Here is a 24,594-nt window from a genome sequence, read left to right as displayed (position 1 = left end):
TGGCTGAGCCTGAGTCGCGCACTTCTCGCGGCTCGGGAGGAGGGGGCACCGCGGCTTGGGGCCGGAGCCTGTGCTGAGTTCTATGACGACAATAGGACAGTTAGCAACCCACCATAAAGACCACTTCAAAGCCCAAGTAGAACTTGAAACAAAATAGGCGGAAGTACTGGCGAACTTACTTCCGGTAGGACTCTAAAGCTCCGCCTTCCGTCAGCCGAGCACCAATCACAGGGATCCCCGGGATCCCGCTCACGCACCGGCTGGGTGCAGGCACGCATGCTCACTATGTCGTATCGGCGTCTTCAGGTGCCGGTAGTGGGTCTTTGGTCGGGGCCGGGCCGGAGCTCAAGCTAGGGCTGCTGTGGGAACAGGCGCAGCCATGCGGCTGGGCTCCGGGGCCTTCGCCGCCTGCTGCGTGGTGATTGAGGTGCTCGGGGTCGCCGTCTTTCTCCGGGGTTTCTTCCCGGTATCAGTGCGCTCTGCGTCCCCTGTCCGGCCCCTGCCCCCAGCGCCGGAGCCCGCGGCAGGTACGGAGGCTGGGCCTCCCCTCCCTCGGTCCCGGGGCCCCTGCGCCACGCTCCTGCTCTCTCCTTGCCCGCGCCCTTCTTTCTCCGACCGCTCTCCCCCTCCCCTGGAGCGCCCCTCTTGTGCTCCCCCTATATATCTCAGGTGAGGGGAGGATCCTCCCTTTGAGATCCCTCCCTCCCTAATATCTTCTCCTGCATACTCTTCTCTATCCTCTTCCTTGTGCCCTCCATACACTTCAGGTGTGTGTGTGGGGGTTCCTCCCTTTCACATTCCTCTTCCTCCCTTTCCTGCTCCTGCCTCCCTGTACACCTAAAGTGAGGAGGGGTCCTCTTCGTACCCTTCTTCTCTGTCTTCTCTCCTGCCTTCCCCTTCATGCCTCTCTCTAGAATCCTCCCCTTATACTCCCCTTTATCCTTCTCGTACTCCCGGGGTCCCCTCTTCATATCCCTTCCCAGCATCATTTCCTTTCAGGCCCTTTTCCTTTATCCTTCTTCCTGTGTCCCACTTCATGTGTGTGTGTGTGTGTGTGTGGGGGGGAAGTCCTCCCTGCCCCAGGCTCCCTTCTTTGCCCTCCAGGTAAGGGCTCTTTCACTAGATGGGGGGTACTGGGGTCCACTTAAGTTTGGCAGAAGATCATCTCACAATTAACAGGACCTTTGGGCTTTTCTGCCCTTTTTGGATCCTTGCCCTCAACTTATACCCTTTCCTGCCTTAACCTTGAGATTCCCCCAGAAAGGTCCCACATTTGGCTTCATTTGTCTACCCAAAGATGCCTTTAGTTCATCTGTTCCCTGACCTAATCACAAACTGATTGCTTCAGTTTAGCTATTGAAAATTTATTAAAGCCCTACTATGTGCAAGACATTATACTTCCAAAGTCCTTGCACCCCATAGGTTTATAACAGCGAATTTTTAGTTTATGTTGTTTATAGCAGGGCCTCTTAAACTTTCCCACCCTTTTTCCCCAGAAATATTTACCCCAGGTATTTAGGTGTATAAAATAGGTATACTGTTGCCAGAGTTAAGACCCCCACATTCAGTTTTGAGACTCCATGTGGGGTCAAGACTCAGTTTAAGAAGCTTCGATGTATAGAAATTGGGGATCATTAGTGACTCTAAGGAAACAGGAGCCCTTAGACCTTTCCTTCCATTTAAAATAAAGCCAGGACCAGTTATATCACTGAGTGATGTCTTGACTTGTGTATGAATTGGATTTAAGTTAGAGTTGCACCAAGTTGTCACTAGGGGAAATAAAGTTGTTACATATACACATTTTACAACCATGACAAGACACAACAATGTGATCTTTGGGAACCTCTGTGAGCAACAAAGTGGTAATACTTAAAAGTATATAGCTACGATGAAGTTTTAGTGCAGGATTCCCTGCCCAAAATGGTTCTGAGGCACAAAACTCTGATTCGTAACTTCCACAGCCTCCTTTCTAGTGTCTGTAGAACTAGTTCTCTGGGTCCTGGATTTTCACCACACTTCCCCCCAAACCCCATCTCCAATGGGGAAAGAGGCCTTTGAATACTACTGTACTGGTTAAAATTTTTTTTCTCTCTTTTTTTTGGGCCAGGCAATGAGGGTTAAGTGACTTGCCTAAGGTCACACAGCTAGTAAGGGTCAAATGTCTGATGCCGGATTTGAACTCAGCTCTTCCTGAATCCAGAGGCAGTGCTTTATCCACTGCACCACTCAGCTGCCTCCCAATTTTTTTCCATTCCATCATTGTCCAGCAGAGCCTGATGTCAATAATAAAGTGAGCCTCAGTGGTTTGAGAGCTGCTCCTTCCATAAAGAAAGTATTATAGCTTCTCCAGATATGAATGTATAGAATTTTTTTTTTAGGTGGGGCAATCAGGGTTGAGGGTTAAGTGAGTCACACAGCTAGTGTCAAGTGTCTAAGGCTGGATTTGAACTCAGGTCCTCCTGAATCCAGCACCATGGCTTTATGCACTGCTCCACCTAGCTCCCCCTGGATGTATAGATTCTTAGAAGGATAATACTCCAAAACTTAAAATCACCTATTTTAGAGCCTGGTCACTCAATGGGGTATTACTGACCCCTTGGAAAATGGCTCTAAGTAGAATTTTTTTGTTTTATATATTTTTTAATCATGTTAGAATCCTTAAATTGTATCTGGAAGGTGCACAAACATATTTCCCCCTCCTCCCTGTTAATATATGTTGGACTTATACTCCCCTACTGTCCTTCCTATGTAAATGTGTGTAACTAATGTTCCCTGGGGTAGAACAAGGAAGAGTGATGAACTTTTCTTCCTGCTTAGGCCTTGGTATCAAAACATCTTCCACTAATATGGGAGAAGATTTGTCCGTTTCTTGGGCAATGTTTCTGATGATACCCAGAGAGTTTCCTGGAACTTAGAGCATATAAAACATTTACTGTACATTGACCATTCCTTGGCTTCCTGCAGTACGGTGACTGTACAAACACTTCTCCCTTAACTCCCTCTAAGAACCCTGTCCCCGCTAATTCTCCCCCCTCCACCCTGTCCCCCCCACAGACTCTCTAAGCTTTCACAGCCATCTGATCCACAGTAGCATTCAATGGGGTCAGCGATGCAAATATAAACTGCATGCACCTATTTTACCTTTAATTTCTGATTCCAAGACTTCATAAACGAATCCTGGTCTTAGATTTAGAAGACTTGGTTGGATTTGAGTCTTTACTCTGACATTATTGCTGTCACTGTGGATTTACTCAACCATGCTGAACTTTAGTTTTCTTATGGGGCTGATAATATGCTACTCTTAAGTAGATAGGAAAAATGCTTTGTGAATTCTAAAGTACTATACAAATGTGAGTAATTGTCACTATATTTAGCATTCCTTAGCCTTGTGTGTATGGCTGTAAATTGTCACTGATTGCTCAGGATTATCCAAATACCTCCAGAGCACCACTGTCAAGCAGAAGGCCTGTGGGCTCCAGAGAGGCCTGAATGAGATTAAAATGTAATTGGGAGATACTTAACAAAAGAAATAAAAATCCAATAAAACGTGGAGATAACATTACATTTTAAAACTAAGTCCTCTTGCAGTCTGCAGAAATCCTTATGTCTGGATTTGTGGCTCCCATTTCTATTTGAGTTTTACACCACTGCTCAAGAGGACTGAACACTTTCTATGCCCTCTCCTCACCCCCTCAAGCTTGCTTGACCTCACCCTGCCCACCTGCAGTATGGTTCCTATCATTACCTCATGTGTCCTCGCCCATGGCTTACTGTAGCTCACTTTGTCTTGAGAAGCAGACAGATTGACTTCCCACTTCTGTTGAGCTCCTCCCAAACATCCATCCATCCTCTGCTGCATGCTGCCAATTCCCAGAATTTTTCTCCTCCCAGTGCCAGTGTTGATTTTGGGTTAACCTCAGCATCGGTACTATGACAGCCCAATGCCTTGTATGTTGGAGTACAGTACCTTTTTGATGGTAGAAATCCCCAGGTAAAATTGCTCAATTGAAGCACAGCTCCACTGGTATGGGGACTGGCTTTCTTGCTCCATGTTAGTTACTACTGGCTCTCTTTTCTGACTATGGTCTTTCCTGGTTTTTTTTCTTTTTTTTTTGCAGGGCAATGAGGGTTAAGTGACTTGCCCACGGTCTCACAGCTAGTAAGTGTCAAGTGTCTGAGGCCAGATTTGAACTCAGGTCCTCCTGAATCCAGGGCCAGTGCTTTATCCACTGAGCCACCTAGCTGCCCCTGACTGTGGTCTTTCCTAACCTTACCTTTTCCTCCTGTATCCTGTCCCTGAGCAGGTATGCAGGCAGTCCTCTTGAGAGTCCCTAGAAATTCTTTGGGATTGGTGGGAGGGGATGTCACCCTTCCCAATAGTTATTAATTTGTAATGATAAAGTCTTAGAAGTCTCATGGTAAAATTTATTGCAGGGTGTCCCTGGACAGTAAGTGGAAAAAGGCCTAATTTCTTAGCTTTTTTGTGGAGGTGGGGGTGGGGCAATGAGGGTTAAGTGACTTGCTCAGGGTCACACAGCTAGTGTCAAATGTCTTGAGGCTGGATTTGAACTCAGGTACTCCTGAATCCAGGGCCAGTGCTCTATCCACTGCACCACCTAGCTGCCCCGCAAACACTACTTTTTACATAAAATCTTCCCAGACTTTAAAAAAAAAAAACTTTGTTTTTCCAGTGCTTAGCACAGTACCCGGCACATAGTAGGAGCTTAACAAATGTTTGTTGTCTTGACTTGACTCCTTCCACTCCCAGCTCCTGGTGCTCTCTTTCCCCTAACTATCCTTTAATGTATATTGTATATACTTATATGTGTAGATGTTATCCCCAATGCAGTAAAAACTCCTTTAAAGGCCTGTTACTTTTTTGCTTTTGAATCCTCATGGCCTAGCACATTTTTTTCTTTGTTTGTTTTTTTGTGGGGCAATGGGGGTTAAGTGACTAGTCCAGGGTCATGTAGCTAGTAAGTGTCAAGTGTCTGAGGCCGGATTTGAACTCGGTTACTCCTGAATCTAGGGTCATTGCTTTATCTACTGCGCCACCTAGCTGCCTCCGGCCTAGCACATTTTTGAACATATAGAAGGCACTTAAACATAATTCTTATTGACTGATTAATGTAAACTGTACATTAAATGTTTTCACATTGAATATGTTGACCACCTGTATTTCATTTCTTGCCAGTAGAAAGCCTAGAGAGGTTGTATTGCTGTCTGTAAAAGTTAGAGAAAGAAATGGAGTTTGTGGGTAGTATGAAGTTCAATAGAATAGAATACTCAGTAGCAGAGCATATTTATAGCAAGGTTCTGTGGGATATATGTAATACAGTGTTGGATTGGAGACTTTTGAACTGGTCTTGGTTCACAAATATAATATATAATTATAGAAATATATAGAAATATATGTCATATCACTACAGTAGTGTTTAGTAAATATCCCATCATTTTGTAATAAGCCTCAGTATATTTTTAATATTAAGTAACAATTTTGTGTTAAAAAATTATTTTCTTTTCCCCTTTTAAAATACTTTATAGGAACAAGTTCCAACTGGACCCAGCTTCCACCTCCTCTCTTCAGAAAAGTTGTTATAATGCTGGTAGATGGCTTGAGAGGTGATTTTGTGTTTGGATCAAAGGGTGTGCAGTTCATGCCTTATACAACGTATCTTACAGAAAAAGGATTCACTCATAGTTTTATAGCAGAAGCAAAGCCACCCACTGTTACTCTGCCTCGAATCAAGGTAAACAGTTTGATATGGTATTCTATAACCTCATGGTTTAACTTCCTCGTTGGTTCAGAGTGGCTCTGTATGTTCCTTCGCTTAGAATCTACACCTGATGCCTTTATTCTTTTCCATTCTGTGTAATTGATTTAGGGCTTAGTAGTAATGTGAGAAATGGTCTGGAAATGTCCTTCATAATGTAGTCTTGATATTGCACCTTCTGTTAGCAATGAAAATCAGCACTTACATGATGATTCCCCAGGGAAGGTGCTTTGAAATCTTTGACCTAGGAAGGGATGTAGGGGAGTTCACCGTTCACCGAGCTGTATGTAGCTTTATCGTTCAGCAAGATCTCCCTTGTGGTTTTCAACACCCATGCATGATTGTGTTTAATCATTACAGTCCAGAAGTTTAAAGAATCACAGAACTCTAGAACCAAAAGTGATCTTGGGGGGGGGGGTGGCAATGAGGGTTACGTGACTTGCCCAGGGTCACATAGCTAGTCAGTGTCAAGTGTCTGAAGCCAGATTTGAACTCAGGTCCTTCTGAATCCAAGGCCGGTGCTTTATCCACTGTGCCACCTAGCTGCCCACGACAAGCATGTTATCTTAATGTTTGAAGGAATGCACCCCTGGAGAGAGAAAGTGACCATGGAACAACTTCATAGAAGAGCCTGAACTAGAAGAAATTCTTTTATTCATTCATCTAAAGTTTAGTTAGTGCTGTCTAGATACAGAGAGCACTGTGGTAGGTACTGGGGCAGAGATCAGATGTAACTAAGATGTGGTCCCTGAACTTGAGCTTTTACTCTACGAGGGAATTGTTGTTTGTCCTTTGAGGACCACGACATTGGGGTGAGGTCATGACTTGCAGTGAATTAGATTTGAGGGAGGGAGGGCTGTGCAGTCACCAACATCACTCTCCTCCAGAGCCATCTGGGTCCAATGATAATATATATACATTAGGATAACTAGAAATGGCCCTGGATATTTAAGGCAATTGGGGTTAAGTAACTTGCCCAGGGTCACACAGCTAGAAAGTGTGTGGTGGGGGCAGCTAGGTGGCACAGAGGATAAAGCACCAGCCCTGGATTCAGGAGGTCCTGAGTTCAAATCTGGCCTCATACCCTTGACACTAGCTGTGTGACCCTGGGCAAGTCACTTAACCCTCATTGCCCCGCAAAAAAAAAAAAAAAAAGAAAGAAAGTGTGTGGCCTCAGGTCTTCCCAACTTAAGGGCCAGTGCTCTGTATACTGACCCACCTAGTTGCTCTTCTATGAGGGGATAAAAACATGAACAGATAATTATGAGACAGAATACAGTGTGACCCAAAAGTGTTAGTGCAACATTAGCCCCTAATAACTGATACTTCATCCTCTTCCTTCCTGAACTTTAATAGCTTAAAAAGGCACCAAGATTTCTGGGACATGCTGTTTAAGTGCCTTAGAAATATGTAAACAATGTATCAGAGACCCATTGAGGATCAGAGGTGATCATTAATGAAGGAGGTAGTATTTCATTCTAGTTTAAAGGACAGGTAGGAGGATATTCTTCAAATAAAATTTGGTGTGGCACCAAAGTGAAAGAGTATAGGGCATGCTGGCAGGGCAGGGGGTATGTATTGTGGCAAGGGAGGAATGGAAAGTCAAGAGTACCATGAGCTAAGGTAGGAGAGATGTGTGTTGTATTTGTGGAGTTGATGCTGGATTGGGCTAGGCAAAGAAGTAATTTCTTTGATAGGTTGTAGGGAAACAAAGTAAAGCAGGGAGGGGATAGAGGACATAAATGGGGGTGGTGTCCTTATGCAAGCATAAAAATAAAACCTACATTATATACAGGGCAGCTAGGTGATACAGTGGAACCAGGATGACTCATCTTACTGAGTTCAAATCCAGCCCCAGACACTTAATAATTGTATGACCCTGGGCAACTCACTTCATCCTGTTTGCCTCAGTTTTCTCATCTGTAAAATGAGTTGGAGAAGGAAATGGCAAACCACTCTAGAATTTTTGCTAAGAAAACCCCTAATGGGGTCACAGAGAGTTGGACATGACTGAAACAACTGAACACAGCATTATATCCATTTCTCATCCTGACTTCAGTTCTTTGATTTGACTAACACAAATTACTAAGTTCCTCATCTCTTTTACTCACTATAGCCCTATTTGGGCTACCTTACCCAAAAGGCACCCTGTTTAGGTTTTCAGTGGTCTGCTTATGTTCTGTGTTTCTGCCATTTCTCTTCTAGAAGAGGAAGTTAGGAAGAGTTGATGTTACAGCCGGGAGCTCTAGGCATATGTAACTTTTATTTATTTAAAAAATTTTTTATCAAAAAAGTATTTTATTATTTTCCAGTTACATGTAAAGATAGTTTCCAATATTTGTTTTCATAAGATTTTTAGTTCCAAATTTTTCTCCCTCCCTTCCCTCCCTCCCCTCTCCCCAAGACAGAGAGCAATCCGATATAGGTTACATATGTATAATCACATTAAACATATTTCTGCATTAGTCATATTGTGAAAGAAGAATCAGAACACAAGGGAAAAACACCTCAAAAAAGAAAAAAAACCCCAACAACCCAAAAGTAGAAACAGTATGGTTCAATCTGCATTCAGAATCCACAGTTCTTTTTTCTGTATGTGGAGAATATTTTCTATCATGAGTTCTTTGGAATTGTCTTGGATCATTGCACTGCTGAGAAGAGCCAAGTCTATCGCAGTTGATCATCACACAGTGTTGCTGTTACTGTGTACAATGTTCTCCTGGTTCTGCACACTTCACTCAGCATCAGTCCACTTAAGTCTTTCCAGGTTTTTTCTGAAATTTGCCTGCTTATCATTTCTTACAGCACAGTAGTATTCCATGACATTCACATACCACAACTTGTTCAGCCATTCCCCAATTGATGGGCATTTCCACAATTTCCAATTCTTTGCCACCACAAAGAAGAGAGCTGCTATAAATACTTTTGTACATGTGAGTCCTTTTCCCTTTTCTATGATCTCTTTGGGACACAGACCTAGTAGTAGTATTATCCCGTCAAAGGGTATGCACAGTCCCATAGCCCTTTGGGCATAGTTCCAAATTACTCTCCAGAATGGTTGGATCAGTTCACAACGCCACCAACAATACATTAGTATTCCATTTTTTCCCCACAGCTTCTCCAACATTTATTATTTTCCTTTTTTGTCATATTAGCCAATCTGATAGGTGTCAGATGGTACCTCAGAGTTGTTTTAATTTGCATTTCTCTAATCAATAGTGATTTAGAGCATTTTTTCATATGGCAATAAATAGCTTTGATTTCTTCATCTGAAAACTGCCTGTTCATATCCTTTGACCCTTTCTTGGTTGGGAAATGAATTGAATTCTCATACGTTTGATTTAGTCCCCTATATATTTTAGAAATGAGGCCTTTATCAGAAACACTGGTTGTAAAAATTGTTTCCTAGCTTTCTGCTTCCCATCTAATTTTGGCTGCATTGCTTCTGTTTGTACAAACCCTTTTTAATTTAAGGTAATCAAAATCCATCCATTTTGCACTTCATAATATTCTCTATCTCTTGTTTTGTCATAAATTGCTCTCTTCATAGATCTGAGAGATAAACTATTCCTTCCTCTCCTAATTTACCTATGGTATCACCCTTTATGTCTAAATCATGTACCCATTTTGACCTTATTTTGGTACACAGTGTAAGATGTTGGTCTATGCCTACTTTCTGCCATACTATCTTCCAGTTTTCACAGCAGTTTTTGTCAAATACTGAATTCCTGTCCTAGAAGCTGGAGCCTTTGGGTTTATCAAATATAGTATTACTATAGTCATTTACTACTGTATCTCCTGTGCCTAACCTATTCCGTTGATCCATCATTCTATTTCTTAGCCTGTACCAAATAGTTTTGATCATATATAACTTTTATAACAGATATCCTGATCACCATAGAACAATCTGCAGTGTCTTTTCTGGGTTAACAATGATGCTGATACTGATCCTAGCTTACACTTCTATAGAGCTTTAAGATTTGCAGAGTGTTTTACATGCATGTTAACTAGAACCTAGAGAGGAATATATTGTATTAGGACCATTGGAACAGAATGTTGAGAATGACTGTCATTTGACTGGACGTATGTTCATGTGTATGTTCCTGCTTGACCCCTATCTCTTCTCCCTTGAGACTTCTTTAAAAGATAGGATTTTACATCCATAGCATTCCCTGTGCCCTACTACTAATAAGTGCCTCTACCCTTTCTTGCAGACTGCTGCTTCTCTCATTTCTATTATCCTTGCACCTATAATTTCACCACCTCCACTGGTATTGATCAAAACCCTTCCAAGTCTTTTTTTCCTTGTGCAGTTTTTGTCCATGTCTTTCTTGTATATCTGAGACTTTTCAGGTCTCCTTTTCAATAGGAGTGAGGCAGTCCTTGATATTTCCATGCCAGAGAGATCTGACCACATGGATGGTAAGGTGAACCTGTTTTTGGTGCCTTGTACAATGCCCTTCTTGACATGTGCAGGGAGAATCCCATCATTGATTGGGCAGCTCCCACCCTGCATCTTTTAGTTGCTGCTTTCACTTAGTCCCACAGAATGGGTAAAATGTATTAATAGTTGATGTGTCTAGTGCTTTCCATCTGATTCTAATTCAATAGCACAGAGACTATTATAAAGCCTTTTATGGATTACATAGATGACATTCATTCCTTTGTGGTCCATGTTGTACTGAGTGTTCTCACCTTTTAATGTGGCCAGTTTTCTCTGCTGCAATAGGACGTTGCCCTTCTCCTGGACATTTCTCTTTGTTTTGGAGGCCAAGCCTTTTGAATTCTTTGCTGTCCAGGCTGACCTTGATTTCCTGCCTTGGCTTTCTGTGATCTTCCCTCCGTCTTTCGTGGACAGTCTGCTTTTCTTGCTAGGTTCCATTTTGCTCCGTCTGAATGTTCTCACTCTGTCAGCACTGAGGGCAGCCTTGTGAAGAAGCAAGCTCCCATCTTCTCTGTTGTTTCCTTCCTTCTTCAGGCCCCTGTGTGCCAGCCACTGGTCCTTTGAGCTTGTCTTATTGGACAGTCATCAGTCACTCTGAGATCCTGGCAATGATTCGTCGTTCACTAACAAAGAACTGCCTTATGTCACTGGGGTTAAAATGAGATGGATTAATACTGTCTCCTTGGAACTGCTCCGTGTTCACAGGTGTTTCCATTTTGGGAAATGTGTGTACATGATTCAGTTTAACAAACATTATGTCTTTGCTGTAAATAGCATCCCATCCTCAATGTTGAGGAAGCTACAAAGCTCCTATAGGACTTCTGCATTGTGGTCTTGGAACTTTGTCTAGGAAGGAAATATGACATGTAGACAACTCTGCTAAAAAAACAAAATGAAACAAAACAAACCAACCTATAAATCTCTTAGTGAAGTGCAGACAAAGTGTTTTGTGTGAGGTCATCAACTATCTGAAAAGGATTAGGGAAGACTTGATGGAGGAAATGGCCTGTTAGTTTGGTCTTAAAGAACTGGGAAGAAATTCCGTGGGCAAGGAGGAAAAATCCAGATATAGAGTGAGCAAAGGCCCCACATTTGGAAATTGTTGGGAATGTAAGAGAGATGACAAATAGCTCTAGTTTGCTTGGATCATAGAGGATATGGAGAGAAGTGTAGTAATGTGAGAAAAGGCTCAAAAGATGCACTGGTACCAGATTGGGGAAGGGCTTTGTAGGATTATAGATTTAGGTATGGAAGCGACCTCAGTGCTCATCTGTTCCATTCCTCTTATTTTATAGATGAGGAAACTGAGTTCCTGAAAGGGCAAGTGATCTGTCCAACTTCACATAGGCAGTAATTGATAGAACCAGGATTTGAACTCGGGTTCTTGGACTACACGTGCAGTGCTTTGGCCTTTTCACCATTCTGCCTTTGATGCCAAAGGTGCTAAATATCCCTGTGCTCAAGTGCTACCTTCTATAAGAGACCTTTCTCTGTCTTCCTAACTGCTTGTGCCTTTCCTTCTAATGTGACTTTTACTCGGATTTGTTTTCATCTTGTATGTACCTATATATGTCAGTGTAGTCTCCCCATTATAGAGTGTGTATATATATATATATATATAGACTTCTTGAGGTCAAGAAATGTTTGACTTTTTGTCTTTTTATCCCCAGCATTTATCACAGTTCCCAATTTAATGTTATTTCTTGGGAAAAAATAGGGCCCACTCTAAAATGATCTGCTTTACAATATGTGTTTTAAACCTTTTATTTATGCCTTTTAAAATGTCCATATTTTAAAAAATTATATTTTCCCCCAATTACATAAAAATTATTTTTAAATTGTGTGTGTTTGTTTTGGATTCCAAATTCTATTCCTCCCTTCCTCCCCTCTCCCTTTTGTGAGATGGTAAGCAATTTGATATAGGTTATACACGTGCAGTCATGTAAGACATTTCCATATTAATAATTTTTTGCAAGAAAACTCAAATAAAAAAGTGAAAATAGTAACAAAACCAACCAGAATTAGAAGGAAAGCAGAAAACTGGGAAAAAATTTTTTATAGCAAGTATCTCTGATAAAGGCTTAATTTCTCACATATATAGAGAACTGAATCAAATTTATGAGAATAAAAGTCATTCCCCAATTGATAAATAGTTGAGGATATGACCAGACAGTTTTCAGAAGACTAAATAAAAGCTATATGTAGTCATGAAAAAAATGCTCTTAATCTCTATTGATTAGAGAAATGCAAATTAAAACAATTCTGAGGTACCACCTCACTCCCATCAGATTGGTTAATATGACAAAAACGGAAAATAATAAATGTTGGAGGGGATGTGGGAAAACTGGGGCACTATTGGTGGAGTTATAAACTGATCCAGCCATTCTGGAGAGCAATTTGGAACTATGCCCAAAGGACTGTAAAGCTGTGTATTCCCTTTGATCCAGCAGCACCACTACTAGGTTTGTATCCCAAAGAGGACCTATTTCTTTTTCTTTTTTTTTTTTTTTGTGGGGCAATTGGGGTTAAGTGACTTGCCCAGGGTCACACAGCTAGTGTTAAGTGTCTGAGGCCGGATTTGAACTCAGGTCCTCCTGAATCCAGGGCCGGTGCTCTATCCACTGCGCCATCTAGCTGCCCCCCTATTTCTTTTAAATACTTCACTCTCTGCTAATCTCAACTCTCCTCCTGAGACCTTCCCTACCACCATAACAGATTTTTTTAAAAAGTTCAGCAAAGTGGCTGAAGCACATGCACCATTTGTTTCTTACTTCTCCAGTATGCTGTTTTCTAGCAGTGCATTGAATGAACTGTGAAGACTGCCCATACTGCAAGAGCCTATGTGGGCAGCCCTTAATTTCCAGTTCTTATCCTACTTGCCACTATTATTAGTCTTTTAAAAATGTTTCTATACCATGTCACTTTGTTGCTTTGATGGAGATAAAATCTGCATTCATTCGTTTGATGTTTGAGGCCCGTTGGCTCTGGTTTTGCTATCCTTTGGTTTCAGCACAGTAACATTGAAGAGTATGGAATGTGAGTCAGTCTAGGACTCTGTTCCCGGCTCACTATGATTTAGCTGTAGAGCTTTTTGCAAATTGTGTCCCCACTCTGAAACTTCTTTTACCTGTTTGTAAAGGGAGAGGGTTGGGCCAGATAATCTTCTTTCTCCTGGGGAAACAATATGGTATATCGTAAAAATCATGGGTCACTTAATGTCTTGGGGCCTCATTTTCATCTGTAAAATGAGAATGGTGCTTTCCCACCCATCTCCTAGGGTGGTTATGAAGAAAGCCTGACTGAATCTTAAATCATTTTATAAATATTACCTAGTACTATCTGTCTCTGAGAGTCCCTGGTTTTGTGAGCTAATTTTTAAATCTTTCTTCCTCCTGCACAGGCCCTAATGACAGGAAGTATCCCTGGCTTTATTGATGCTGTTATGAACTTTAATTCTCCCGTGTTACTGGAAGACAACCTCATTGGGCAGGCAAAAGCAGCTGGGAAAAGAATCATCTTTTATGGAGATGATACATGGATTAAGTTATTCCCAAAGCATTTTGTAGAATATGATGGAACAACCTCCTTTTTTGTGTCAGATTTTAGAGAGGTGAGTGATTTGATAAAGCAAGTTAATATACTTCAGCACAGTAAGGGTCTATGATTTCTTCCACTCATGCAGATCTCAAGCTCTTTACAACTTAATATAAGTTTTTTCAAGCCAAAAATTTTGTTAGCCAGTGAGTATTCCTTCCACTCATGGACTACACGTGAGTATTCCTTCCACTTGTGCAGATCTCAAGCTCTTTAAAACTTAATATAAGTTTTTTCAAGCCAAAAATTTTGTTAGCCAGTGACTAACCTACTGCTGAGCCTTTGAATTAGCTAGATTGGTCCTTGGACAACAGCCTCAGACACTTAGCATGTGACCTGGCCAAGACTTCTATCTGCCTCAGTTTCCTCATCTGTAAAATTAGGGTAATAAAGCACCTACCTCCTGGGGTTGTTGTGATGATCAAATGAAATCATTTGTAAAGTTATCAGCACAGTGCCTGCTACACAGCAAGTGCTAGGTAAGTGCTAGTTAGTATTATTATTACTTTTAGCACCATCAACAATAATAATAAATCATTGTTCCCTTCCCCCTATGTAAGTAACTGTTTGGGACCTAATTATTCTCTGCCTTGTATCTTACGTAATAATGATAATTATAATTAAAACATTTATAAAGTCCTTTAAGGTTTGTACTTTATATATATTATTTCATTTGATCCTCACAATAGCCCCATTTTCCAGATGAGGAAACTAAGACTGAGAGAGGCTGAATGTTTTGCTCAAAGTTCAAATTCAGATGGAGCTCCTGACTCCAAGTCAAAACAAATTGCCTGTTTTGGCTGTAATACCTTTTCTAATGAAATTGTTGGTGCTGCTAATAAAAATTGTTGCATTGAGCTGGGAGGAAAAAAATCGTCATTGCAGAGATGTTTTTGCTTTCACTTAGAATTGTCCATTTTTTTTCATTCATGTATCACAAGAGACCTCTTGGCATTTTGTACCTTGAAAGAGCCATGGTCTTTTTTATTTTGGGGGGGGTTTTGTTTTGGAGTTTTTTTGCAGGGCAATGGGGGTTAAGTGACTTGCCCAGGGTCACACAGCTAGAAAGTGTCAAGTGTCTGAGGCTGGATTTGAACTCAGGTACTCCTGAATCTAGGGCCAGTGCTTTATCCACTGCGCCACCTAGCTGCCCCCGAGCCATGGTCTTTTTTGATAGGATTACTCCTTCCCCTGGTTCAGGTTGTAACTGTACTTTCTTATCAATGCAGTTCTTATCCATAGACATGACATACTAAATCTACTAAATTCATCGGAGATGTTTCTCTTGGTTTTGGAAAAATAAGTTGAAAGCTAGAAGGGATCTTAGAGGTCATCTGGTCTAACTCCCTCATTGACAAATGAGGCCCAGAGAAGATGCAACTAGTCCAAGGTTCCACAGGTCATAAATGACTGTTATTCAGATCTTTCACCTTCTACAGGTAGCACCAGTACAGGACTCAGACTGTCTATCCTTTGGTCTCATTATATGACCAACCCATTTCCTTTTCTGGTCTTGCTTATCGTTAATGTTTTTTATATAACTTCTTGTATGCAAGCCACTGCCAGTATTGTGCTATATATAGCTTGCTTGTTTGTATCCACTCTATGTTTCTCCATTGCCCTTTGGGTCATTCACAATTTTGATTTTTGGGGGGCCGGCGGAGGGGGGGGTGATCATAGTTCTCCCTGATTCATAGTCCTCTAGCATCACCAGGACATTATTGGTGTTGAAAAGATTTGTGTTATTCTTGACTTTCATGAGCAAATCATGTCACTCAAAACCTAAAAACTACAAGAGGTTGAAAGTCTATCATTCTTTTGACCCAATATTACAACAGTGTTATTTTACTGTATTAGAAGAGAAAAGCTTGCTTTAGCATTGTGATTCAACCTATTATTTCATTTTTACCCACTGGAAAAAAGGAGAAGGAAAATTAGGTGAGCTTCTAAATGTATTTTTTTCTTTCCTTCTAAAGGTTGATGATAATATTACAAGGCATTTGGATAATGTATTAAAAAGGGAAGACTGGGATATGCTAATACTTCACTACCTAGGATTGGATCATATTGGTCACGTGACTGGGCCACATAGTCCTTTGGTAGGACCAAAGCTTAAAGAGATGGATTACATCCTAAAGAAGATCCACATTTCATTGTTGTCCAAGGTATGTTACTTTGCGGGGGGGGGGGGGGGGGGGGGGGGTGGGGGGTGGGGGGTGGGGGGGTGGGGGGGTGGGGGGGGGTGGGGGGGGTATTGTTCTGGTAGCAATAAATTTTTTTTCCATTACTGTTTGGTTTTTAGATGAAAGAGAATTAATAAGAAATCTCTATTTTCACATTTTCACATTTTGCCTACCCAAGGCATATGCATGTATAATATTCCTGAATCTTATTACATTTTCAGGGAGAATTTGTGCCTTGTACATTTTAGATATTCAAAAAACATTTGGTAAAGTATGGCATGAATTAAGACTTTTCAGTCATGTGGGATTACTTACATTTTTATTTCTTTGGCATAGCACCTTGCCTTCAGGCTTCCCTAATATATTATGAGTGCTGTGGGGTCATAAGGGTTGTTTTTCTTCCAGAAATGCTTTTATTTTTAGAAACATCCATATTACATTAACATGGAAACTTGTTGTGACCTTAAGTATGTCTGAATTCTAGGCATACTACTGATTCATTTAGAGATGGATTTGGGGGTTCAGTCCATAAACCTTTCTATAGTTCATCTGCTGTTAGAATCTCTGTATATCCTAGTGGAAAACCATTTTATTGGAGTAAATTTGTTTTCGTTGGGGAGATGAAAGATATTTTCAGTGATGAGAATGGCCTTGCATCTCAGAGAGAAGCCCCTCAGTCAGTCACTCCTTATTGCATTAATACATAAATGGCCGTCAGCCTGCTCTTCTGCCCATGCCTGTTCAGGCGTGTTGCTTTTGCCACTCCCACACCTATGCTGTAAGTTATTGCTTTCCTGTTTCTTAGTACTTCTGTTACTCCTATGGAATCATCAATCCTTGTAGGGTATATTTTCTCATAATCTTGACTCTTCTGTAGTGCTTCACTAGCTATTCATCAGGAGCCCTATAGGACTGACAAAGATCAGTGTTGGAGAGCTCTACATAGCTGTGGATGATGGGAAATCCCTAAGGGCTGTAAGGCCTTCAGGAGCTAGGCTAGATAGATTCCTTTAGTTCCTGGGCCATATACCTCTCCTGTCCCAGTGTTTCATGTATGTTACAGTGCTGAGAGGCCGACCAAGGACTCTAGAGCTTACAGCAGCCCTTCAATTTGTAATGCAGTTGAGAAGTTTGTCCTTTTAATTGTAGGAGAGAGAGGCTTCTTTGCCCCATTTATTGGTCCTTTGTGGAGATCATGGGATGTCTGAAACAGGAGGCCATGGGGCCTCTTCAATAGAGGAAGTGAGCACACCTCTGATTTTGATCAGCTCTGCATTTCAAAGGAAAAGCGGTATGAATTTTGAAGTTTTTTTTGTTGTTAAGTTTATAGGACTGCATTTATATATACATACTATAGTCACAGTTTTTCAAGAAAAATTGTTAGACTGTTAACCATTTTGCCTCTGCAATCTCTCTACCTTCTATCCCCTCCTCTCTATTCCTATTGTCATCACCTCATAGAAATTGGACTATTGCAGTCATCTGTTGCGTCCCTGCCTGATTCATCTTCCTTATGCGGAGACTTGATCATGTGTCTACTTTTCCCCAAACCCTTCAGTGGCTCCTTGTTACCTGCCAGGGAAACTTTAGTCTGTCATTCTAGGCTCTTAATGAGATGGAGCCTTCCTACCCTCTCCACTACCTTATTTCATAATGCTTCCCTCTAAATACTCTATGTTCCAGATGAAATAGATAATTACTGTCCTTCATAATGCTCCATTTACCCCTCACCCTTTAGTTTTCTGCCTCAGTGTCTTTGCTTACCACAGCCCTCATATATGGAATCCTCTCTTAAAGCTTAGCTGAAATGCTTTTCCTCCTTACTGTTTCCTGTTTACCTGCCTTGACCCTCACATAAATCTTTGATGTTCCTCTCATTCACTTAAAATGTATCTGCAGCAAAACTCTTTGTGTATTTAATGTAAGCTACATGAAAGCAGGGAGGAGACTTGATTTGAACATTGTGTCTCCCTAAATGGCTTCTGCAGTGCTGTGCATATGATAAGTTCTTGCTGAACTGAGTTCAGTTGACATTTTTCCTGGGCAATTTGGGCATGAGGATTAGGGGTCAGGGATTGGAATCATTTGCCTCCTTCCTAGAGCTTGTCTGGCTTTAAGGACAAGATGTGTTAACAATCAGGAGTCGGAGGATCTGGGTTCAAATCCCACCTCTGAATCTTGCTGACTTACTGAGCAAGACACTTGACCTCTCTGGGCCTGAGTTTCTTCAGCTATAAAATTGAAGGTGTTAGATTAGAGCTCTGTGATCTCTTGAGCCTGTGAAGCCGAATTGTAAAATTTGAAAACTTGCCAAGATATCTGGAAATAGTTATGGACAAGCATTGCATAGCCTAGGCAGACATGGATGGCTTGTTATCAGCATCATCAGAAAGAGTAATTCCATCTCTGTGATCCATTGAAGTGGAGGGAGTTATTAATATATATTGTGGGGGAAATGAGGATTTCTAAGCAGCTTATTTAGATTAGAAGGGAAAGTTTCCATTATTTAGAGCTAAATTTTTAAAAATGATGGCCTGAGTTAACTAGGTCACCAGAGATCCCAGGCAACACTATAGGACTGCATTGAATGTTGGAGTCCTTTGTAGTCTCCTAGCCAGTGAGGATTGGTTGCAGACAGATACCTTCCTCTTCCTGTAGGGTTCTTAGGGAGTTTATATTCCAATTTATTCTCCAGCTGTGGTCTTAGCAGGGATATGACTGGCTTAATTAAAAGGGGTTGTAGGTAAATTGACACCCTGTTAAGAGAGTGAAAATTTTTTTTAAAGGTGAGACTAAGAATTGTCTGACCCTTCAGACAAAGGCGGTATGGGATTAAAAGAACTGAGCATCAGTCGCTTTTCATGAAATGATCTGTCTCTTACTGTTGATGGAAAGATAAGTAAGATTTATTTTTGAAATTGGCTTAAATTTTGGTTAGTGTTATTAGTAAAGAAGGACTCTTTTGCAGAAATCTCCCTCTGATGCCTCACTATGGCATGGAGGGGAGCCTGAGTTGTCAAAGACTTTCCCAGTAGCATACTAGCTCTGGTGAGTTTTACCAAGCTAGAAAAGCTTTGAGTTATAGTCCTGGCAATAGACTGCCTGCTGACTGTGGATCAGCCTACACACAGAGACATTCAGTAGCCAGCCGACTGACTATTAGAAAACGATTAATTCTTTGGCCTTAGCAGACTGTGAAACAAAGAATACAAAATAGTCTTTTGTAGCGCCTCTCACCACCATGGTGATTTTACTGAAAAAGCATGTGGCTACTGCTAAGGATCATATATGGGTTTTCTTTTTCTTTTTTTCACATGTTTTATTAATGTGCTTTTTAAAATCAACTATCACTTCCCAATGATTTCCCCCTGCCTACCTTCTCCCTCATAAGAAATGAGTATGATTAGGCAAAACAATTCAACACATTGGCCATATCTGAAAATATAGACTTTATTCTAGTCACTGAGCAAGTATTTATTAAGTGCCTATTGTGTGCTAGGTCCTGAGGATACAAGTACAAAGAGTAAAGCTATCCCTACTCACAAGAAGCTTCCATTCTAATGGAGAAATACAATATATACAGAGAAAATATATACCATGTCATGCAGATCTCTGAGCAAGATAACTTTTATTAGCAGGGGCATGCTACCTGTCAATAAATAGGTCATTGGCTTACCTTCATTAATGTCAAAGACCCCAAGTGTGATGAAATAATGGGATTTAGCAGATACTCAAAGACCCACCTGGAGATTAATCTAGACTGATTGAATCAAGTGAGAGTGATTGACTGCTGATTAGCCTACTTGAAGTTAACTGGATTGTAATCACACCTGGCTAGCCCTTAAGAAGGTATTGTTCTCAGAAGCTAGACTGAACTCAACTTGAGAACACCTTCAAAACCAATGGATTTGGACATCCAATCAGTTTGAAGCAGTGTGTAAGGACCGCCTCTGTTCCAGACCTATAAAAAGCTTCCACAATCAGCTTGCTATAGAGTTCCTGATTAAAACAGGCTCGTGGAGGAGGACTTGAGGAAGAACCCAAGCAGGCTGGAACTCTAGGCTAGGTAGGACTTCTTTTTCTTAACTTTCTGAAATCCTTGTAAATATCTGTATGTTTTAATAAATGTTTAATGCCCAAAGATTGGTGCTGAAGCTTCTAATTTAAGGTGATCACACAATTTAGATTTTAAACATCACACAAGCAAAAGGATAGTTCCCCATATATAGGTTTTGGAAAGTACAGAATAAAGAACAGAGCAGGGGGTGCAGCTAGATGGCCCTGGATTCAGGAGTACCTGAGTTCAAATCTGGCCTCAGACACTTGACACTTACTAGCTGTGTGACCCTGGGCAAGTCACTTAACCCCCATTGCCCCGCAAAAAAACAAAACAAAACAAAACAAAACAAAAAAAGAACAGAGCAGGGTAGATGACATCATAGGATTAAGGGCAACATGATTGGTTACAGGGCTAAGGCACAGGGAACAACGGGTTGGTTGGAAGTTTGATAATAGAGGGCTACCAATGACCTCCCTTCTTCTCTCAGGAGATTAAGAAGTGCTCTTTGTTTGAGTCCAGATTTGAGATAGTGGCCTAGACATAGCTTGGTGGAGGAAAAATATTAGACCCTACTCTCTTTCTTTTCTTTGTTTTTTTAGTGCAATTTTAAGCTTTAATAACTTCACAAGTATAAATGCTACAGACTAAAAAATAACACTTAAAATTTTAAAATACTGATATGTTTCTTATTAAAATTCAACATAGCCACCATCTTGTGCTATAAATACTTCATTTGTAATTTCAGCCACAGTCTTTTTGCTTGCTTGGGGCCTCCCAGGCCTGGGCTTGTCATGAATTGAGCCAGTTTCCTTGAATTTTTTCATACAGTTGTTAATCAAATTTCTGGGGGGAGCCTCTTTCTTATAACGGGATGCAAATTTCTTTTTTAAAGCTGTTGCTGACTTGAGTTTAGCTAGCCAGAGAATGCAGTTGACTTTTTCTTCAATGTTTGCCATTTTCAGAGGGACCCTCTGGCATGTGCTGGGGAAGTTGGGAGGAGGAACAAAGAGACCCGGAACTCTTAGGCTGCAGCCCATTCCATTTTTTTCTCATCGCTGCTTCCTGTTATTCTCTCACCGGGGCAACTGCTTGTGTCATCCCCAGACTTCCAGAGGGACACGTCTCCCTAAGTGGTGGTGCTCCTTTGCGCATCTCCTACTCCCTTTCTTTTCATAGGTATTCCCTTTTTTGTGGGACAATAAGGGTTAAGTGACTTGCCCAGGGTCACATAGCTAGTAAGTGTCAAATGTCTGAGGCTGGATTTGAACTCAGGTCCTCTTGAATCCAAGGCCAGTGCTTTATCCACTGCGTCACCTAGCTGCCCCCCTCATGTATTCTCAAAGATCAGTTAAATTCCTTGAATAAATTCCTTGAAGAATAATGTCTTAGCTACCTCTAAAGGAAAAGATGAACTCTATGAGGCCAGGGTGAGGAGGGAGTGCATCCCAGGCATGTGTGATGGCCCATGCAGAGGCATGCAGATGAGAGATGGAGCATCACTTGTGAGGAAGAGAGAGAAGGCTGTTTGGATAGATTGATAAGTTTCGAAGGGAGAATAATATCTAGTGAAGCTACAAAGACGAATTGGAGCCAACTTGTACAGGACTTTAAAAGCTAAACAGAGATGTTGGTGTTTGAACTTAGAGGCGATAGAGAGCCACTGGAGTTAATTGAGTAGGGGAGTCTCAGAGTCACCTCTCTGCCAAGGGGTGAGAGACATGCTTTTTTAAAAAATCATTTTTCAGAAGTTATGATTGGACATAGCATTGGTTACAGAGTTCTGAAACCTTTTGATAATGTTTTTCTTTTTGTTATTGAGTGAGATGGTTTTTATACCATCTACAAAAATAACTATTAGGATTATATATGACAAATGGGTTAATATACTGAACCATTTGCATATTAACATTCTCATTATAAGTGAAATCAGAAGTTGTGAAGTTGCAGCTAAATTCAAAGATTTTTCACATGCTTTTCTTGGAGAGGCAAATGATGTAGTCAATGACATTGGTTTTATCATGCCCCCAAAACAAGAAATATCATTTGATGGAGAGCTTGGTTATATTGCCTTGTGGTTCTCATGGTGAGCATGGGTAAAGACTGCCATAAAGATAATTGTACTTTTTGTGCCAACATATATTATAGAAGATTAAGTGGTGGGGAAATTCTCAAGGAAACTGTAAAGATCCTCCAAATTAAAGTGTATTTTGATACTGAGTGACTTCATTGTGAAAGTAGGTCCAGGGAGGGCAGGGAAAAATAGGATGGAAAATGTGATTGAAGGAGAAGAAAGGAAAAAAAGGTCAAAGCCTTAGGATTATGGATTAGTCAAACTAAAGGGGGACCATAGAGGTCATCTTGGTCCAGTCCTTTCATTTTATATTTGTAGCAACTGAGGCCAGAGAAATTTAAGTACTTTGCCATTCAAGATGTTAACAGTCTGGTACCACTAAATCTTCTCATTCTTTTCCCCAAATATCCTAGGATCCAAACAAAGTTATTTGTCATTTCTCACATATGCTCTATATGTACTCTCCTGCCTTTGAGTCTTTTATCACACTTTCCATATATCTGGAATTTCTTCCACCTCTTCACATACTGAATTCTTTGCCTATATTTTAAAAAATTAATTTTTTTCATTGAACAAAGATTCATTCTTTCTCCCTTCTACCACCCCCATCCTAATTGAAAAAGAAAAGAAAAACAAAACTCTTTGAATAGCTGTACAGTCAAGCAAAGCCAATTCCCACATTGATCTTGTGAAAAAAAAAAGTGTTATATTCTTTACCTTGAATCTATCACCTCTTAATCAGGAGGGGTGGTGTGCTTCATGAGTCCTCTGGAATCACGGCTGGTCATTGTGTTGATCAGCATTCATCCCTTCAAAGTTGCTTGTTGTCAAAATGTGCTTTTTCTATAAGTTTTTCTCTTGTTCTGTTCTCTTCATTCTGTATCAGTTTATGTAAATATTGCCAGGTTTCTCAGAAACTATTCCTTTCATCATTTCTTTCATGCAATAGCATTCTGTTGCATTCATATAACAGTTTTTTCAACCATCTCCCAATTGATGGGCATCCCCTTTATTTCCAGTTCTTTGCCACCACAAAAAAGGTCACTATAAATATTTTTTGTACGTTTTGGGTCCTTTTTTCCTTTCTTTGATTTCTTTAAGCCTAGTAGTCTTACTTATCACTTCAAACCCTACTAATATTCTGCCTTTCCCAAGAAGTTTTCCATAATCTTCCCTCTTCCCCCAAGCAACAGTGATGTTTTTATTGCTCAGACCTCACACAAAAACATTCTGCTTTTACTTCTCTGCTCTGTATTTTTAAGACATTAGCTGTGGTTTTTTAGCTTTGTGTCATATTTCCTCACTAGACTTCATTCCATGAGAGCAAGGACCAGGTCTTATGTTTCTTCATCACCTAGCATAAGGCGCCTTACATAACAGACATCTGAACAGTATTTGTTTAATCATTCAAAGAATCATTCCAAGAAATACCTATGAATGTGTGCTGTTTTCACTAAGAAAGCATTTAATCACATTGATTTCACCTTCAGTGGCACGAGGCAGTTCTTTTCTGTCAGTGAAGAAAGAATCATGACCAGAATCTCAGCGTGACTAGTGGTTGTCCATGTCACTGCAAAGGATCAAATGGAAAAAAGTTCCAAGGATTCTTGCTGTGCAGACTGTTCCATGTGGGCTCACTGGCTGGCTCAGGGGCCAGGTCTGTGATCAGGAGTGGAGAAAGGAGGCAGCTGATGATGAAAGCTTGCTTCTTCACAGGGCTGCCCTTGGTTCTGACGGTGTGAGAGCATGTGCACAAGACTTAACACAAGTGAGACAATAAAATGCAACCTACAGGGCAGCCAGCTGGTGCAGTGGATAGAGCACTGGCCCTGGATTCAGAAGGACCTGAGTTAAAATCCAGCCTCGGACACTTAACTTACTAGCTTTGTGATCCTGGGCATGTCATTTAACCGATTGCCTTACCAAAAAAAAAAAAGCAACCCAACAGGAGAGGTAGACTGCCCATGAAAGGGGGATGAAGATCACGGAAGGCTAAGGCAAGAAATCAAGGTCAGATTGGACAGCAAAGAATTCAGAAGGCCTTGCTTCCAAAACGGGGAGAAACAGTCTGCTGCAGGGAGAAGAGCATCACCCTGTTGCTGCAGAGAAGACTGATTACAGTACAAGGTGAGAACACTCAGTGTACCATCCATGGACCACAAGTCAACAAAGGTCATCTGCAAAAACAAATTCCATAATACTCTCTCTCGAATCATAGCTAGGCATCTAGCACTACATATCAGTTAAGAAGGTATTCCACATTTGGTACTCAGTGACGTAACAGTGACAGCTGAAAGGAATATGAGGTGAAAATGCCTAAACATGATGAGAGAATCTCCTGCAGATGTCGAGGGGGGCTTCAAACAAGGCACCTACAGACAGTTCACTTTATCTCCTTCATGGTCAGATCCCTCTGGCACAGAAACTATCAAGGACTGCTTTACTCCTGTTTAGAAGGTGAATTGGAT

General features: G+C 41.0%; 1 protein-coding gene across 6 annotated transcripts in view; it reads left to right on the top strand.

Moving 5' to 3' along the window:
- Window positions 1-279: 279 nt before the first annotated feature.
- Window positions 280-24,594, top strand: part of PIGG (phosphatidylinositol glycan anchor biosynthesis class G) — a 105,476-nt gene continuing 81,161 nt past the window's right edge. For 5 of the 6 annotated variants that reach the window (XR_006353656.1, XR_006353654.1, XR_006353655.1 and 2 more), the window contains exons 1-5: window positions 280-527; window positions 5,545-5,750; window positions 13,619-13,828; window positions 15,789-15,977; window positions 17,145-17,286. Coding sequence is in view for 1 of the 6 variants with exons in the window: in XM_043973288.1 (XP_043829223.1) it covers window positions 380-527; window positions 5,545-5,750; window positions 13,619-13,828; window positions 15,789-15,977; window positions 17,145-17,286 (895 nt within the window). In the remaining 5 variants the exon portion in view is untranslated. The remainder of the gene's footprint in view (window positions 528-5,544; window positions 5,751-13,618; window positions 13,829-15,788; window positions 15,978-17,144; window positions 17,287-24,594) is intronic. The other variant, XR_006353657.1, reaches the window with a different exon arrangement.

Source organism: Dromiciops gliroides, chromosome 6 (genome assembly GCF_019393635.1).
Source record: "Dromiciops gliroides isolate mDroGli1 chromosome 6, mDroGli1.pri, whole genome shotgun sequence".
Taxonomy (NCBI): domain Eukaryota; kingdom Metazoa; phylum Chordata; class Mammalia; order Microbiotheria; family Microbiotheriidae; genus Dromiciops; species Dromiciops gliroides.
Note: the sequence above shows the minus strand (reverse complement) of the source record. Positions and strands in the feature narration are given on the sequence as shown.